The following is an 18,213-nucleotide window of genomic DNA, read 5'->3' as shown; positions in this document are numbered from 1 at the left end:
GTGGTTCTTTTTTTTTAGTTTATTAGCTCTTTTTTTAATAATTCCGTTTTCCCCTTTCCTAATACTCAGTATTGTGTTTTTATTCCATTCAATAAGTATTGTATTTTCCATTTATGTTTCTGTTTAGTGGAGTCATTTTCAGAAATTGCTAGAAAATGAAAGAGTTTGCTCTGCGGAGTAATTTATGAAGTGATATACCAGAGGAAGCATGCATAGTCATTATAAAGTACTAAGACAAAGCTTGTGTCATTATTAACAGGCAAATTTAAGTGCATGAGTAATTAAGAGTAAAGTATTTCTAGAGTCTTAAGAGATAATCCTGTAGTACAGAATGTATTTTTTTCTGTTTTTTGAAGACGTATGTCAAAAGGCTTCTTTTCTGGTTTATCATGGCATTAGAAATACGCCTGAAAGTGCGGTTCAAGCCTGGACTGGGATTCGTCTCCAACAAACTGGGGAGATGTCCACATTGGCCTTTAATTAAACAGTTTCATTTGATCTCCTTCAAAGATTTGAAGCACTTTCACGCTTGTTTGATGAAAAGGAAATTTAAAGTCATAGTGTTCTCTGTTGTCAAAGCCAATGAGTGGGATCGCATCACCGAATCCTCAGCCAATCATGTTCACTTTCACTGGGCCTCTTCCCATTAAACATGACTGCCATTTCCCATGGATAACGGCAGCATTTTATCACAGTGGGTCTCAGCTTTCATCTCTGGATCAGACTATCCCTGGCTCATCTTACATAATAACACTCGCTATAACATGCATTATAATCTGGAAGTCCAACTGAAGTCCATGTGGTGTGAAAGTCTGTGGAGATACACCTGAATAAAATGCTGCCGCCAGTCCACTGCAATCCTTCCACTGGGACCATCTCCATGTTCCTCACCCACGGTAGCGTCTCCTGTGTCTGTGCTGGCTATCGGGGAGGTGTATCCACTTTCCATAAAGTCATATTTGTTGTGTAGAGTTGAGCAAGACCCTGGTTGGAACAGTGGGACTAATGCTTGCTTCTTGTTGCATGCGCCTCAGGGGAGAAGGTGATGCAGGACGATGAGTTCACCTGCGACCTCTTCCGGTTTTTACAGCTGCTTTGCGAAGGACACAACTCAGGTGTGTTGCTGTGCATAATTTACTTACATTTATGGCATTTATCAGATACACTTATCCAGAGAGCGACTTACATTCAGTAGTTACAGGGACAGTCCCCCTGGAGCAACTTAGGGTTAAGTGTCTTGCTGAGGGACACAATGGTAGTAAGTGTATTTGAACCTGGGTCTTCTGGTTCATAGGTAAGTGTGTTACCCACTAGGCTACTACCACTTCTGATCATGGTATATGTGCGTGCGTGTGTGTGTGTGTGTGTGTGTGTGTGTGTGTGTCTGTGTGTGTGTGTGTGCGTGTGCGTGTGCGTGTGTGTGTGTGTGCGTGTGTGTGTGTGTGTGTGTGTGTGTGTATATATATATATATATATATATATATATATATATATATATAAATGTATTCTTCTGTCCAGAGCATTACCATTTAACTTCCATGTAATTTCTGCATGACCCAATTAAGAAAAAAATACTATAATAATAAATACTTAATAAAATTAATCATTATTAAATGGAGACCATTATAATATCATATTAGCCTGAGTATAAGAAATTGCTTTCTCTAAGACAAAAAATGCATTACTGGTAGATATTTTGTAACTGGTGTTTTCATGAGTTTTTATTTGAGGTTGTTCTGTATTTGAACCAACTTCATAACATATTTAATATTAAGACGTCCTTTTCACGCCCTTTCTGTTGTGTTATGGTAATTTTTCATGTTTACATGCATATGAATAAATGCACATGTTAAATGTATTCCTTTATTTATTTGAAAATCACTGTAGATATGTAATGGACCTTTAAATATTAATGCTTTTGATCATTCTAGGGTCGTAATAGCTAAATGTTAACCAGTAACTTCATGCCACAGATTTCCAAAACTACTTGAGGACGCAAACTGGAAACAACACAACTGTCAACATAATCATATCTACTGTTGACTATCTCCTTCGAGTTCAGGTCGGTGTATTCACATAAAATTTCCACAAAAAACATTGACAGTTACAACATTGAGCCTTGCTTACATTTCAACAGGAGTCTATTAGCGATTTCTACTGGTATTACTCTGGAAAAGATGTCATTGATGAGCAGGGCCAACGCAACTTCTCCAAGGCCATTAATGTAGCAAAACAAGTGTTTAATACCATCACAGAATATATACAGGTAAGATATATGCCATTAAAGAATGTAGACAATTAATTATGCAGAAAAAACTATTTGTTATTTAACACTGATAATTGAAATTTAGTAAACGTACCATATTTTTGATACATACCATGATACAGGTTTTACCATTTAATATCATGATTTTGTACAAACTCTTTCGCTTGTTTGAAGACTTCCTTCCACTATTATGAATTCATTATGAACAATGCATATTTTAGGATCCTGCTTTGTGAGATTCTTAAGTTAGTAAACATATATTTTTTCACCTAGTGAAATCACAAGTGAATTTTAATCATATAGATTGTACCTTGTAGGTTTCATGTGAAATTGCAGTAGTTCATACACTCAAAAAAATTATTAACTTAATTCAGTTATGACACTGTCATGGCCAACGTACCACCTCCAGCCCACCAGATGGAGCAAGATCAGCCGGGGAGACAGCAACCCGGAAATGGAAGTGAGAGCGGGCAGCGCCCTGTATAAAAGTCAGGTGGCCAGGGGGGACGATGCCCGCTCGTTGTGGAATTGAATTCCCAGAGACACTAGCTTTCTTTATAAATGCCTGATTGATCCTGCATTTTTGTCTACGACCTTTGCCTGCCCCTTGCTACGACGATACCTATATGCTGCCCCACCTTCCTGCCACCCATAGCCAAGGAATGGTTTCCGCCTGTGCCACCCAAGATGCCCTCACATCCAACCCACGCTCCCGGACCGTCCTCAAGCCAGCCGTCTTCCTGTTCCCCTCTGCCCCTCTGCCCTGGTCCACCACCACCTCATCCCCTCACTATTTCCCCGCTGCTCCACACAGAGCCGTGTGATGACTTGCTCCCACCACTCCTAGCATGTCTGCAATCTCGCGCAATGACAGACACCTTTTTCCTATGCTATGCTATTTGAAACTAAGGCAGGCAAATAGAAGGGTCTTAATAGGTGTCATAATTGAATTAACTTAACCCAACAATTAATTTTTTTGAGTGTAAATTGAAGTATATTATACCATGGGTTCCACATCACTGATTTGCGTGGTTTTTATTTTGCAGGGCCCATGCACAGGAAATCAGCAAAGTTTAGCCCACAGTCGTTTGTGGGATGCCGTGGTCGGATTCCTCCATGTCTTTGCACATATGCAAATGAAGTTATCACAGGTTGGTAGCACAAAAAACTTTTTCTTCACTTACTTCTTATTCTTATGCATTGAATTCAAGGCCCATTCCTTGTTTTGTTTGCGTTATTTAAGGATTCAAGTCAAATTGAGTTGTTGAAAGAATTGATGGACTTGCAAAAAGATATGGTTGTGATGCTGTTGTCTATGTTGGAAGGTGGGTGTCATTAAAACCAACATTGAACCACAGTTAATGTAATTATTGGCAATATGATCATGTACAATTTGTCTTTTCTTCATTTCAGGTAATGTGGTAAATGGTACCATTGGTAAACAGATGGTGGACATGTTAGTGGAATCCTCCAACAATGTTGAGATGATTCTGAAGTTCTTCGACATGTTCCTCAAGCTTAAAGACTTGACATCCTCTGATGCTTTTAAAGAGTACGATGCAGACGGCAAAGGAGTCATCTCAAAACGAGACTTCCACAAGGCCATGGAGAGCCACAAGCATTATACCCAGTCTGAGACGGAGTTCCTTTTGTCCTGTGTGGAGACGGATGAGAATGAGCTCCTCGACTACGAGGAGTTTGTTGAGAGGTTCCATGAGCCGGCCAAGGACATCGGTTTTAACGTGGCCGTGCTCCTGACCAACCTCTCGGAGCACATGCCACACGACTCGCGTCTCCAAACCTTCTTGGAGCTGGCTGAGAGCGTGCTAAACTACTTCCAGCCCTACCTGGGTCGCATTGAGATCATGGGCAGTGCCAAGCGCATTGAACGTGTCTACTTTGAGATCAGCGAGTCAAGCCGCACGCAGTGGGAGAAGCCACAGGTGAAGGAGTCGAAAAGACAGTTCATCTTCGATGTCGTCAACGAAGGTGGTGAAAAGGAAAAGATGGAGCTCTTTGTCAACTTTTGTGAGGACACCATCTTCGAGATGCAGCTGGCGGCACAGATGTCGGACGCCGGCGAGCGCTCGGCCAGCAAGGAAGAGGCGGAGCGTGGGGAGAGGCCTGAGGAGGAAAGCCCAGAGATGGGTTTCTTCTCTGTGACCACGGTGCGAACGGCCCTCCTCGCCCTGCGCTACAATGTGATGCTGCTGATGAAGGTGCTCTCCATGAAGAGCTTGAAGAAGCAGATGAAGAGGGCCAAGAAAATGACAGTTCGGGACATGGTGATGGCACTGGTGGCCTTCTATTGGAGAGTGTTGGTCGGCTTGCTGCACTTCGCGTTCAGCGTATCACGCGGATTCTTCCGCATTGTTTACAACACCTTCCTGGCTGGCAGCTTGGTTGAAGGTGCCAAGACGATGAAAGTCTCTGACCTCCTGGCCAATATGCCTGACCCCACTCAGGACGAGGTCCGTGGGGAGGTGGAAGAATGTGGCGAGAAGAAGACAGCAGATAAAACAATGCCTGAAGAGGACTTGGCCGACCTGGCTGTGGCCACGGAGGATACGGACCTGCTCTCGGACATCTTTGGGTTAGATTTGCGGAGGGAGGGAGGCCAGTATAAGCTCACGCCTCACAATCCAAACGCCAGCCTGACGGAATTGCTCAACACCCCAGTTCCTCCGGCACCGAGCACTTCCCCCGAACTCCGAAGACGGAATCAGGTAACTCACAAAAAATTAACCATTATCAGCTGATTGCTTTTAATGATTATAACAGTTAATTAATCTAGAGAAGATCAAGAAATGAATGACAATTCTGGTTTCCTCTATTACATACTGGTGAATCTATCAGTAAAAATACTCATTTAGTGCATTAAAAAAGGGAAACCTTCATGAATGCTGCACGCATAAAGTGAAATATTTTTGTTTTACAGTATCTTAGATTGTTATAATATTACCTACAATCAATGAGAAGTATATAATGTCAGTACATTACTTCTAAAGTGTTGTAAGCTTTCAAAAATTCACTATTATATTTATGGAGACATTACCATATAACTAACTGTCTTTTATGCTGTTCTAGGCAAAGGTATCTACAGAAGAAGAAAAGGGAGGAGCAGAAGAGACCAAATCTGAGTCAGAAAAAGCAGAGTATGTTAGTTTTTTTCTAATTAAGAAATGTTGGTTTGAAACTACCTTTCCTTTCTACTAGTGTTGGGCCATTATACGATCTCAATCAATGATTTTGCTGAATTAGATTCCATAGACAAAGAGCATCCTGATCTAATTGTTCAATAGGGGAAAACATTGTGACACATTCTTTACCATATCGCCCAGCTGTACTTTCTACTATGTAGGAAATATGTAATCCTTGTATTTCTTAAAATCTATATTGTATATTGATGTTCTTTATGCTGTGCTTGAGAGACAACATCGAGCGGAATCAAATTATTCTAAACGCAATTCTGAATCACAAATTCTGAATCAGAATGATAACATTCCCCAAATGGTGTGTTGCAGAGGAGAAAACATGGATAAGATGCCAGAGAAGAAGAACGTGTTAAAACCAAAGAAGGTCAGGCTGCACCATACCTCCAAATCAGACGAGCCAGACATCCAGGAGTCAGCATTCTGGAAGAAGATCATAGCCTACCAGAGGAAGTTACTTGTAAGATGCACAGCTATTTATTGAGGCCCAGTGTTAACCTGGGCACAATCAATGCACAATTTGCACAATGTAAAGTTTGATTAATTTTTCTAGTTGAAAATCCATGTCAATTGTTTTCCTTAGAACTACTTCGCCAGGAACTTCTACAACATGAGGATGCTGGCTCTGTTTGTGGCTTTTGCCATCAACTTCATCCTCCTGTTCTATAAGGTATACTATGGAAAAGCACACCGCTTGCCATCTAGCTCATTGCATGCACAATAAAGCATTTAGTGTACCTGGTCTGTACTTAGGTGTCCACGTCGTCAGCGGTTCTGGAAGAAAAGGAGGTGGCGTACAGCACCATGGCTGATACCAGCATGCAGTGGAACCCTATGGGTGGAGCCTCTGAGCACACCACAACTGTGCACTTTGTTCTGGAGGAGAGCAGCGGCTACATGGAGCCTACCCTGCGCATCCTCGCCATCCTACACACTGTCATATCGTTCTTTTGCATCATCGGCTACTACTGCTTGAAGGTGCTTTATGCTGGGTGCATCATCTGAAACAGAGATTAAACAAAAAGTAGCCTTACTGGACTACCGACAAAAAGTTATTTGCATTCAGTTTTCACAAATTCATCACAAAATGTGCAATAAACGACATATTTTTAATCTGTTGGAAGCCCAATTAAGTTCAGAGTGCATTTTATACCTTTCATACTGTCATTTTTATGTTTCTTTAGTAAAAAGACTTACTTACTTCACTGAATTTTTAGAATATCTGGAAAAAATGGTGTTTGGCAGCCTTTGTGTTTTTTTTCTTAAACACTGAAACAAATGTGTTTCCACCAGGTTCCCCTAGTGATTTTCAAGCGTGAGAAAGAAGTGGCCAGAAAGCTGGAGTTCGATGGCCTGTACATCACCGAGCAGCCCTCGGAGGATGACATCAAAGGGCAGTGGGACAGGCTGGTGATCAACACACAGTACGTCCCACAGCACTTCATTACTGACATTACTGCAGAATGAGCGTTGCAAAAAGCAACAGGCTGTGATTATGGCCCTCTGTAAATGTCAAATGAAATGATCTCACCGAGATGGCTGCTCAGAGACACCTCAGCTTGTTTTGCTTTGGCTGTGATTCAGTGTGCAAATACGATTTTGAAACATGCCACTTGATTGTTTTGTAAAAATTTGCTTTTTCCCAGATCATTTCCAAATAACTACTGGGATAAGTTTGTGAAAAGGAAGGTGGGTTCAACAAAATCATTGTAAATGCTTTCAACATTAAGAATTAATGAATTGGTTTGGTAGAATTTTCTGGTTTGGATTCTGGTCCAAATTGCACTTTAACCCTATTTATAGCATGAAGCACAGTGATTTTTTTACCTTTCTTGCAGGTGATGGACAAATACGGCGAGTTCTATGGGCACGATCGCATCAGTGAGCTCCTGGGCATGGACAAGGCTGCCCTGGACTTCAGTGACACCCGCGAGAAGAGGAAGCCAAAGAAAGACAGCTCATTAGCTGCAGTGTGAGTGCGGCTGACAGACGGGGAGAATGTGCGGGTGAAAGAGAGAAAAGAGAGAGGATGGAGACCAGACGAATGTTCTTCTCATCCTGAACTGCCACCTGATTACACTCAAAGGACCCTACAGTCATGTCAGTTCCAACACATTCAGATCCTAAAAAGGGAAATAGCTCTTCCCCATTTCCTCTCAGAGTCTGTAGCAGATGGTCATTGAGGTTGGGGGGATATTTAATCTGTTGTTGCCTTCAGGGCATCTGTCAGAAGGTGGCAGTAATAGGTGGAAGTCATTTTTCCAAATTATTTTTGGATCAAACAAAAATATCCTAGTATCAAAAATATCTTTGATTGGTTTGTTGAGAAACTATCTCTAAATGGATCTTTTGTCTTTGTAACAGATTAAACTCCATAGATGTGAAGTACCAGATCTGGAAATTGGGGGTCGTATTCACTGATAATGTAAATGCATGTCAATATTTGTCAAAATTAAATTTATCTTTCCTCAGCTACTGATGTCTTGACTGTTTATTGCTAAAATCTCTTTGCCCTGTCCCGTGTTCTCAGTCCTTCCTGTATCTGGCCTGGTACTCGACTATGTCCATCCTAGGGCACTACAACAATTTCTTCTTTGCGGCCCACCTCCTGGACATTGCCATGGGCTTTAAGACCCTGAGGACGATCCTGTCCTCTGTCACACACAATGGCAAACAGGTGAATCTAATATTTTATGAATCATATGAATTCATGTAACATTATTTTGTAATGTTAATGGGTCAGCTATGCTATATGAATCATATAAAATAATGTTAATATTGCTAATTAGTTATGTTTTGGTGTGTGTGTGTGTGTGTGTGTGTGTGTGTATGCATATCTCAGTTGGTCTTGACTGTAGGTTTGCTGGCAGTAGTAGTGTACCTCTACACTGTTGTGGCATTCAATTTCTTCCGCAAGTTCTACAACAAAAGTGAGGACGGCGAGTCTCCAGATATGAAATGTGATGACATGCTGACAGTAAGTGTTTTTCTTTTTTCTCTTGTTCATTTGGTTGAAACTGTGAAGGCCTGAACTGAAGACCCTTGCAGGAGTGGGACCCAAATTAAGAGGCTTTTAGACCCAAGTGTAGAACCTTGAGGTACTCCTGAATTAATCGTCCATAGAGAACAAATAGAAAAAAATTGACAAAAAAGGATTATAACAGTACATACTGGTCTGCAGTGTATTTTTGCAGTTAAATGATTGTGGGGCAGTTATCAGTCCTGAACAGAGGCTTGTGTAAAGTTTTTGGTGGTAATGAATCCAGTTGAATATGGATGACTGTCTAAAAAAAACTATACTCAAGTGTGTGATATAAGTAGGGGTGGTCAGTCCAATTTTTAGGGGAACCAGAGCAAATCAAAACAAAGCAGAGCACAGTTTTATCATCTTCACAACAAGTGTGATACAGTCCTCAGACTTCAGCTTGAATACAATGGTAGAATTGTCTGTGACAGAAAGACGATTTGTTTCATTTGAAGTTTATTTCTAATTGTGGGTCGCTTTGATAATGTGCTGGCTAATTGCATAGGATTTCTTGACACGGCAAAGCGTCATAATTAGCCTCTGTGATTGCCTTAGCCCAAGCCTAATTACTCAAAGTATTTTATTGAGTCCAAATAAAGGTCTAGGGAGACAGTGTAGAAAATGACCTTAATTAATTCCCCATTGTCATCTGTTTTTTTTATATAACAAATAGGCTACGAATGGCTTTAGAAATTTGATTAGAATCAGGGGCATTGGGGACTGTGATGTTAGTCTGTGGCATAAAAGCTCCTGCTTTTTTATATAATCAGATATTTCAAAATAATATAATATATATAGTCAGTTGTACTGTATGTGTATAATGTAGACTGATGCACACAAATACAGTCTAAGTTATGTTATGTTGCTGCTGTTTTACAAATAAAATTTCCTAATATTGATGCTAAGTACTATAAATGTTCTAGATTGGCTTAATCACACTCTCCTAATGGGAGATTTATGTGAAGGCCCTGAATGATTTAAACCCAATGAAAACCATCTGGGGTGAATTAGCAGAGGTGAAATGAGATGAAGGCCACCGCTCGTCCCGCAGCCTTCCTTTATTATTATTTAACTTGCCAAGCCCAGACCGTCAGCTGTCAGCCTGCGTAGAAGCGAATGAATAGCCACAGGTGGTTGTGTGCCACACTGGAAATGAAGGCTAGATAAGGGAGGGGTGCAGTCCACACATGGCTTCTGTCTCTACTTCATTTGTGTTGACAGAAGATCCGTACATCCCCAGAACACCCTCCTCTTAATCCTCATCCGAAATTGTTCAACCATCCCGTGTGATTTTGAGCTTTTTTTTCCTATTAAGGGGGGCTTGTCAGGTTTTTTTTTAAAGGAAAAAGAAAGGAATGAAGTTCTGTGACCCCTCAGAGTGAAAGAAAGGTGACACAGGCTTAGCTTTGGATTGGGGCCACTGCTTTCCTGGAAGATAAATCCTCTTTAGATGGAGGTGTCAGTGGCTTTGGAATGGAAATTTTGGGTTTGACAGCGACACAGCTGTAAGAGACAGATGAGTTAGTCAGGATTACCATTTCTTTTTCTTTTTTAACACCATGTTGTCTCTTGCATGAATAGCATTTGACTAAATGAAGAGATAAGAGACTAAACAGATGTCACACATAAGTACATTCATTTACATTAACCAAGTATTTTTATTTTCTTTAATTACTCTGATTTCAAAAGTATGATTGTGAATTCAACAGCCATTTACATTTACTAGTGGCATGAATTAAAAGCATGACTTGTCCATTGTCATGCTGAAAGGTCCCCTATTATGAAAAATTCACTTTGTGAGATTATTTAACATTAATAGTTCCCATACCCTGTCTTTGGTCCTGCAGTGGCTAGAAATGGTGATATATATAAATTCAGAGAGCAGCAGCTCAGATGCCAGATCATAAGGGGAAAGGTTTCATGCTTTTTCAGCTAGAGAATTACCCACCCCTCCCCTAAACAAGTAACTCCACCAACCGCCATAGCTTGAAACCATGCAAACCATTGATTGGATGTAAAAATGAGCACAAATGTATTTTTTTAGTTCTGTCACCCGAGACTCCAAAGAACCATGGGTTAATTAAATAAAATCTGGAAAAACGGCAACACGACTTCCTGTCTGCGTCAAACAATGTGGTTGGTGAAATGTATTGATGATTTCATTTCCGCAAATGAAATCATCCCCTCAACTTCCTCGTCCCGCCTCTCTCCTCCTCATCAACATTTAAACCTACAGACACTAAAACTGCGCATCCTGGGGAAATCTCATTGTGTGACTGGATCAAAGTGGCTGTAATTCTGCACCAAGGCTGAATTTCAGAAAGAGATACAGTATTAGGGGACCACCAAAATAAAATAAAAAATATATATATAATATGGGACCTTTAAGCTGCATAAATATGGACCTTATTATTTGAAATTTTGTAGTTAAACTATAGAAAAACTGCATGCATGCAACAAGGACATATTGCATTCTCATCATTCTGTTTGATGTTAATAATTAGTGATATTTGATTAATGTAATGGTTGTGATGGGGTGTAGGTTTCATGGATAATTCATAAAAATAAATGTTTGCGTGTGTTTCCCTCTCCTGCAGTGCTACATGTTCCACATGTACGTGGGGGTCCGAGCTGGAGGTGGCATTGGGGACCAAATCGAGGATCCGGCAGGAGACGAGTACGAGATATACCGCATCATCTTTGACATCACGTTCTTCTTCTTTGTCATCGTCATTCTCCTGGCTATTATCCAGGGTGAGGACCAACAAATTGTTCACGTTTTATGTCACTGTATTATCCCAGGCATTTGGCCTATTGACATTTCTTGCCATATGGGACATAAGTGGATGTCAGCCTAGACACAGGAGGGCTGAAGATTCTTCCTAAGTGGTGTTGTTGCTTGCAGGCCTGATTATCGATGCCTTTGGTGAACTTCGAGACCAGCAGGAGCAAGTGAAAGAGGATATGGAGGTATGTCAACCAATTATCTCTGACGAAAAATGAAGTTTATCACGACATGCACTGTTTAGAAGTATATTGATTAGGGCGGGCCTGTCCTATTCAGTTAAGTCTTTTGGATAATTTCTTTAATAGGCATGAATGTGATCCCATCAATCAATCAGAAATAAGTTCTCACCAGTACAGGGCTGTCAAACTGGGTAGTAAATAAATGGCTTAGAAAGTACTAGCATTGCGCTGTATGAAAATGTAAAAACAGTAAAATTGCAGGAGAAATTAAAGCTATATTTCAGAGACCTGTCACACCCAAAAAATCACTAATTAAATTAAATACGACCATACAAAACACTATTTTGTTGAGCTTTGCATGACTATGGGGCATAATCCCTGCACAGGATCTATCCATGAATTGTTGTTTGTGGATTTACTCAGTCAATGACTAAACTAATCAATGTATTGAAAGAAGAAATTAATCAATTAATCATTTTGTCACTGAATCTATAAATTTGTAGGTTAATCTATAACTGGCACTGTGGCTTACTAAAATATATATTGAATTCAAAAAAAGAATTCAACAAAGGTTTGGCTAATGTTAAGCAATTTTTTTCAATTAATGAAGCTGTTCACGTTATCTTGCAGACGAAATGCTTCATCTGTGGGATAGGCAACGATTACTTCGACACAGTACCCCACGGCTTTGAAACACACACTCTACAGGAGCACAATTTAGCAAACTATCTGTGAGTACACAATGTGTAGTTTTCTCTCTGGGCATGTGTTTTTGTGTTTATGTCATGGTCACTTCAAATTAGTTTTAAATGGCTAAAGAACAAATTTTTCATGCGTAATTCGGTTACTTTTATATTCTCTGTGATTCCAGAATAATGTGTGAGGGATAGACTTGACCTGCATTGCTCAATAACAATGAACGTTTTTACACCAAGTGAAAGCGTGAAAGGGATTATTTGTCATTGTGATGCACTCAGCACTCAGTACACACAACGAAATGTGTCCTCTGCATTTAACCCATCACCCTTAGTGAGCAGTGGGCAGCCATGACAGGCGGGAACAGTGTGTGGGGACGGTACCTTGATAGACCCGCTAAACCGCTGAACAGAGATGGGCACACACACACACACACACACACACACACACACAAAGCTTGTCCATATGTAGACTTGGTATTGCTGTCAGCGCTACTGTTACTATTTTAAAAGTCCTAAATCACTGACAATAATGTGCCGAATTGTATAAAAACATGTAACATAATTATACTCAAATTAATTTAATCCAAATGATAAATGCTTATAATTGCAAACCGAGTCTTTTTTTCTTTTTTTTTCTTTCTTTTTTTAAATTCTGCAATCAGTGAAATTCAGTTCATGTCTGATGTTTCAGAACTGAGCAGGAATACAAAGAGTGTACTGTTATTGTCAGGGCAGTGCGATGGGTTGATGGTAATGATTTAGGTCCATTATAAAACACACACATCCACACACATACAGATGTTCTTCTGAACTCCCCTGAAATAACCTGAAGGTGTGTGTGTGGTGTTCTTACCATACAAGGACCTCATGGATCTGGAAGTGAAGCAGCAGGCATAGGCCCTTTTTTACCTGACTGCACAAAGAAGGAAGGGAAGGAAGGAAGGAATTTGTCAGTTAGTTACTCTTTGCATCAATTAGTAAGTAAATCAGCTAGTGGGTTGGTGACTAATTGAGTGATTGTGCAGTTTATGTCCCTTTATAACATCTGAAATGTTTATCCATAAACAACATTTTATTAAAGCAGTAAGTACATTAACTAAGAGATAATTTTCAGTTCACTTGTGACTAAATGTTATTTCACCTATTAAGATGTTGACACATGTGTTTTGCAGATTTTTTGTGATGTATCTCATCAACAAAGATGAAACAGAGCACACAGGACAGGTAAATAGACCCCGCCCATTCACACTTACTAACATTCACTTGGCACTCAGTTCACCCACCTACACACACACACACACACACACACACACACACACACACACACACACACTTTTACATAATCACAAACCAGTAACCTCCTGCAGGTCTGCTTATTTACATCCATTAAAATCATTTTTTTTTTATTTTTCCATTTTTGTGAATATTGCAGATACGTTAGACTGTTACATAATTTATAACAAGTTGCGTTATATTACCAATTTTTTTAAAAACTGTGTTTTGTGTAACAGGAGTCTTACGTGTGGAAGATGTACCAGGAGCGTTGCTGGGAATTCTTCCCCGCGGGGGACTGTTTCCGGAAACAGTATGAAGACCAGCTCAACTAGGACCAGAGACACTCCCCCTTTTTGTTACTGCGCAGTCAGAGCGGGCCCAGCCCGGCCCGCCAAGTCTGTTTGGTTTTGGAATGCTTTTCAGACTCTGTACATATGTGAAACCCTGTAAAGTGTTCCCTGTGTGCTTTTTGGAGCACAGAGGGTTGTGATTCGATGACTCTGATGCTTCATATTTCTTTTTTTTTTTTTGGTTTGCTTTAATTAACTCACACTGACAAGCAAAAACAATATAAATCAACAACAAGAAAAAAAAGGAACATAAATGACCATGAAAGAGTGCATAATGAGTGGGGACAATAGCAATGAAGCAAGGAGAAGAAAAGCATCCCAGCAAAAAAAAAAAAAACTCAGACTGTTTCTGGAGACTCATGGGAAATGTTTCTTTGAGAACGGGTGTATAAATCAGAAAAAATCTTGCTCATCCCGCGCTTGTTTATTTCTTCATCAGGAACGAGTGGCTCTTTTTTCATGGGACGGACAGACAGGACAGCAAAAAAAAAGAAAAAAAAAAAAGAAGTGGATTCAGTGCCTTACAAAAAGCCTAGGTTGAGCTATGCAAAGCTGGGTGGAAGTCGACTGTGCTTGCCTTTGCGGTGTGCATGGGTGCGTGATTGGCTGCGTGTGTTTGGGTGAAAGCGAGGGGACGGGAGATTAAAACGCGACGTTAGCTTCAGACCGATATAGCTAGAGCACGACGGAGAGAAGCAGGGAGGGTAAAAATAAAAAAGAGAGTCAAATAAAAGGGAGACAGTGCCCCTCAGGACATTTCATATCAGGCCAAAAATCAAAACCCTTCACCACGTTACTTTAGTTGTACATTTCAGTTTTTATTTTGGTAATGCTCTTATGCAATACAACAAAGTTAATCTTTATATTAAAAAATAGATATCTCAAAAAATGATTCATTGCATGTTTATTATGCAAGTTTAAGTAAAAAAAAAAAAGTTAAAATAAAGACGCAAGATGATCTACGTCACACAGAACATTTTATAGGGTTAAGACATCATTTACAGTATCTCTGTAGTTATATCCAAGTGTTGTGGGCTTTCTTGTGTTAAAAAATGAGGAAAAAAATATTAAAAAGGCTTCTCCCATTTCCCATGCCTGTGGTTCCACATCCTATAGGATTCCAATTCTCTCTGGACTCATCCGAACCAGTGCTGAAGCAATATCCATTCAGGGATTTCACCCAACACCCATATAAGGCTACGACATAAGGACTTCCTCCCATTATGATTGCTTAATATTCTCTTGTTCCTTTTTCCCCTCTTCCCAGTTCATACTTATAGGGATAATAAAAGTTCAGAATTATGAACTGAAATAAAACGTTTGGTGCATTGCATAATAATTCTGGCAACAGAGTGGCACACTTACCTGTAGTTCTTTATTTATTTAGTTCTTTATTTATTTATTCCTAATGATTTCTTATTGACACACAGTGAAGCCATCCATTGCACACTGCTCATCACCCGTAGATGACGAAAGCGCTTTTATTACTTGTTATACGAAATAATGTGAAATCACTGCAATAACAAATGAATGGGCCGCCGTCAGTTCAATACAATAAATGGTATTTTACTCATGTAAAGACTTTTGATAACCAAGACAACAATACCATGGACAAAACTCACTTATGTTACAATTAGTGTACCGTGTTGAGTTGTGAGTACATACATTGTGTGTAAACTGTACAAGGGGACTCAACGATACCAATGGATCTGCATGGTTTTCAAATAATAAATGATTATTTATTGACGTGTGTAGAATAAGACGTTCTTGTTGCTACAAGAGGACGAGGTTCACCCTTTGGCTGTACGGCATTAGCCGTCATTTTGCTGTGTGTTTTAGTGAAAGTGAAGTGTTCCCCACGCGCCCCTGTGGACATTGATTACGTCCTGTCCTGGAGGAAGAGGAAGAACATGTTCGGGGATGCAGCCATGGCGTCGGCCCCTGCAGGCCACCCTGCAAGTCTAGTGGTGGGCCGGCCCCTCCCAGCCCAGTGTCTGGGCTTGATGTTTGAGCATCTGAAGTATGTCTGATGACACTCATTACGGAGGCCACACGAGAAACCCGTATTCGTCACATGAAATGTGCCTCTTTGACGCCATCTTATTCTCAATATGGAAGCTGAATTTGTCACTGAGGATGAACGCTTGTCCCTCTCTGAGGTCTCTTGAGTTTGCAAAAGGTGTCTTTTTTTTAATTGTTCTCTGACTCACCAGAGTGGATGGAATCACACATTCAGCTCGATGTTCATGGCTCAAGGAAAAACTGAAAAACTTCCAACGACTGCCTGCCGGCAATAAGGTGCGACTAGCTATGTGCTAGGAGTGGTTTCCAAGCACCGCTGTTTTAGCCGTCAATCATTCGTGGTCTCCATGGAGGTTTCAAGGCCATTAAATTCATTTGAAAGAAGCGAAATATTCACTAGAATAACACATCACATTTTTGATGACTTGCGGCACTTTTGTTCACGAGCCCTAAGGCCTCACCCTGGATGCTTTCATCTTAAACATGTCGTGAAGAGAAAGTGATTGTGAAACACTGCAGCACAGCACACGGTGACACAGCGAAATGTGTCCTCTGCATTTAACCATCACCCTTGGTGAGCAGTGGGCATCCATGACAGGCGCCCGGGCAGCAGTACTTTGCTCAATGGGATTCGAACCGGCAACCTTCCGATTATGGGTCCGCTTGGCAAACCACTGTCCCATATAAGACATGCACCTCGATAAAGTTCATCACCCATTTAGCCAGTAGCACTGAGCTTAGTGCCAGCTTGACAGTAGTGTTGACTTCATGGCTATTTTCAACTATTTTTTCGCTATTGACAAATTAAAAAACGAATGAACAGTGAAGCATGGTGATGCTTCCATATATATATACATCCATATACTCCCCTGATAAGTACCCCGGTTCACCTCACGTCCTTAAGAAGGGCCAATGATTTTAACATTTTGTTATAATTTAGCGAGCAGTAACTGTTCAATAAAAAAATAAAAATAATTCAGTGTTTTTTGGGGCGAAACAGACGTCTCTGGCAGCTTATTTGTGTGTGTGTTTTTTGTGCTCCTCATGATGCTGTCGGATGCTGCCAGGCTCTTTTATGCTTTCCCCTGTGTGTCTGTGACATGTCTGGCATGACACAAAGTCTTTTTCACCCCTCTGCTGCCCCCCTTTTTCTTGACACTGTGAAAGTGTTTCGCCACCTCTGCAGGCACCTTCATATTATGGAGACCACAGTCATTTCACTGTCTGTTCAGTGCTGCTGCTCTGAGCTGCAAGATTCTGCATCTCCTAACCCACCTCAGAGCCACGCCCTTTGAACATTTTAATAATATTAGTCAAAGAACAAAGAAACGAAGGGACATATTTTCATGGTGGAGTGTCCACATTGTCTCATCAGAATGCTTGGAACTAGACCTCTGACAATATATCTGCATGTTTGGTGGTGAGATGTCTATAACAGAGATCATAAAAAGGTCATTAACTGAAAGTGAAGTGATTGTCATCGTGATACACTGCAGCACAGCACATGGTGACACAACTAAATGGGTCCTCTGCTTTTAACCACCACCCTTGGTGAGCAGTGGGCAGCCGTGACAGGCGCCCGGGGAGCAGTGTGTGGGGACGGTGCTTTGCTCAGTGGCACCTTGGCGGCTCAGGATTTGTACCGGCGGCCTTCTGATTACAGGGCCGCTTCCTTAACCGCTAGGCCGCCACTGTCCCTAATAACACAGGCCAAACATGACCGGATCCTGACAGGCTGCTCTAATCTTTCAGAGAAAAGGAGAAGTGGTCACACCTTGCAATGTAAACATACTTTTTTTTGCAATGTAAAATTAATTTTGCGGCACGAAATCAGTACATTTGTTACAGGGTTGGATGGTTTGGTTTTCTTTTCCACAAATAGCAGGCCGGTATGCGGTGTGACGAGTTCCCAGCGAGCTCTCGTCCAACACTCAACACGCACAGTCGCCCGCAGGGACACCACCGGGTCAAACACACCGAATAACAAACGCGAGCATTCGGCTCATAAACGCAGTTCTCATATTCACTCTGCGTTTTACACAATACACGCTGTAGGAGCCGAAATGCAGTTTAAGTGGATTAATTAATAGTAAGATAATAAACGAACATGATTAGAATTCTAGAATTTAATTGAGTTACTTATGGAGAGTTAAATAAGGGACATTTCAAGTTCTGAGATGGAAACAGAAGTGGAGAGACTCTCCAGTCAAGCATTTTTTTATGCTACGTATTGTTATGTCAAGATTCTGAGTAAACAGTTCACATGCATGAAGGTGCTTCTGAGAGTGGTTTTCAGGTGGACAGGACGAGAGAATCTCCAGGAACCTGTACATGTTACGCGTGCATAAGAATGTGAACATTGAAAAATTGCTTAAACGCTCTGAGCTAAACATCTGGC

General features: G+C 40.8%; 1 protein-coding gene across 16 annotated transcripts in view; it reads left to right on the top strand.

Moving 5' to 3' along the window:
* Positions 1-14,797, top strand: part of ryr2a (ryanodine receptor 2a (cardiac)) — a 128,098-nt gene extending 113,301 nt beyond the window's left edge. For 14 of the 16 annotated variants that reach the window (XM_028970470.1, XM_028970463.1, XM_028970471.1 and 11 more), the window contains 21 exons: positions 1,035-1,115; positions 1,974-2,062; positions 2,138-2,266; positions 3,313-3,417; positions 3,510-3,591; positions 3,680-4,992; positions 5,354-5,421; positions 5,791-5,938; positions 6,062-6,148; positions 6,232-6,456; positions 6,772-6,902; positions 7,125-7,167; positions 7,317-7,450; positions 7,843-7,903; positions 8,009-8,155; positions 8,321-8,455; positions 11,101-11,257; positions 11,409-11,473; positions 12,101-12,201; positions 13,341-13,392; positions 13,680-14,797. In XM_028970470.1, coding sequence (XP_028826303.1) covers positions 1,035-1,115; positions 1,974-2,062; positions 2,138-2,266; positions 3,313-3,417; positions 3,510-3,591; positions 3,680-4,992; positions 5,354-5,421; positions 5,791-5,938; positions 6,062-6,148; positions 6,232-6,456; positions 6,772-6,902; positions 7,125-7,167; positions 7,317-7,450; positions 7,843-7,903; positions 8,009-8,155; positions 8,321-8,455; positions 11,101-11,257; positions 11,409-11,473; positions 12,101-12,201; positions 13,341-13,392; positions 13,680-13,775 — 3,449 coding nt within the window. In that variant the 3' untranslated portion in view covers positions 13,776-14,797. Of the gene's footprint in view, positions 1-1,034; positions 1,116-1,973; positions 2,063-2,137; positions 2,267-3,312; positions 3,418-3,509; positions 3,592-3,679; positions 4,993-5,353; positions 5,422-5,790; positions 5,939-6,061; positions 6,149-6,231; positions 6,457-6,771; positions 6,903-7,124; positions 7,168-7,316; positions 7,451-7,842; positions 7,904-8,008; positions 8,156-8,320; positions 8,456-11,100; positions 11,258-11,408; positions 11,474-12,100; positions 12,202-13,340; positions 13,393-13,679 lie in introns of those variants that run through there. The other 2 variants (XR_003748929.1, XM_028970467.1) reach the window with 2 other exon arrangements.
* The last annotated feature ends 3,416 nt before the right edge of the window (positions 14,798-18,213 follow it).

This window comes from Denticeps clupeoides, chromosome 2 (genome assembly GCF_900700375.1).
Source record: "Denticeps clupeoides chromosome 2, fDenClu1.1, whole genome shotgun sequence".
NCBI lineage: Eukaryota > Metazoa > Chordata > Actinopteri > Clupeiformes > Denticipitidae > Denticeps > Denticeps clupeoides.
The sequence above is the reverse complement of the archived record's forward strand: the minus strand, read 5'-3'. Positions and strand labels throughout refer to the sequence as shown.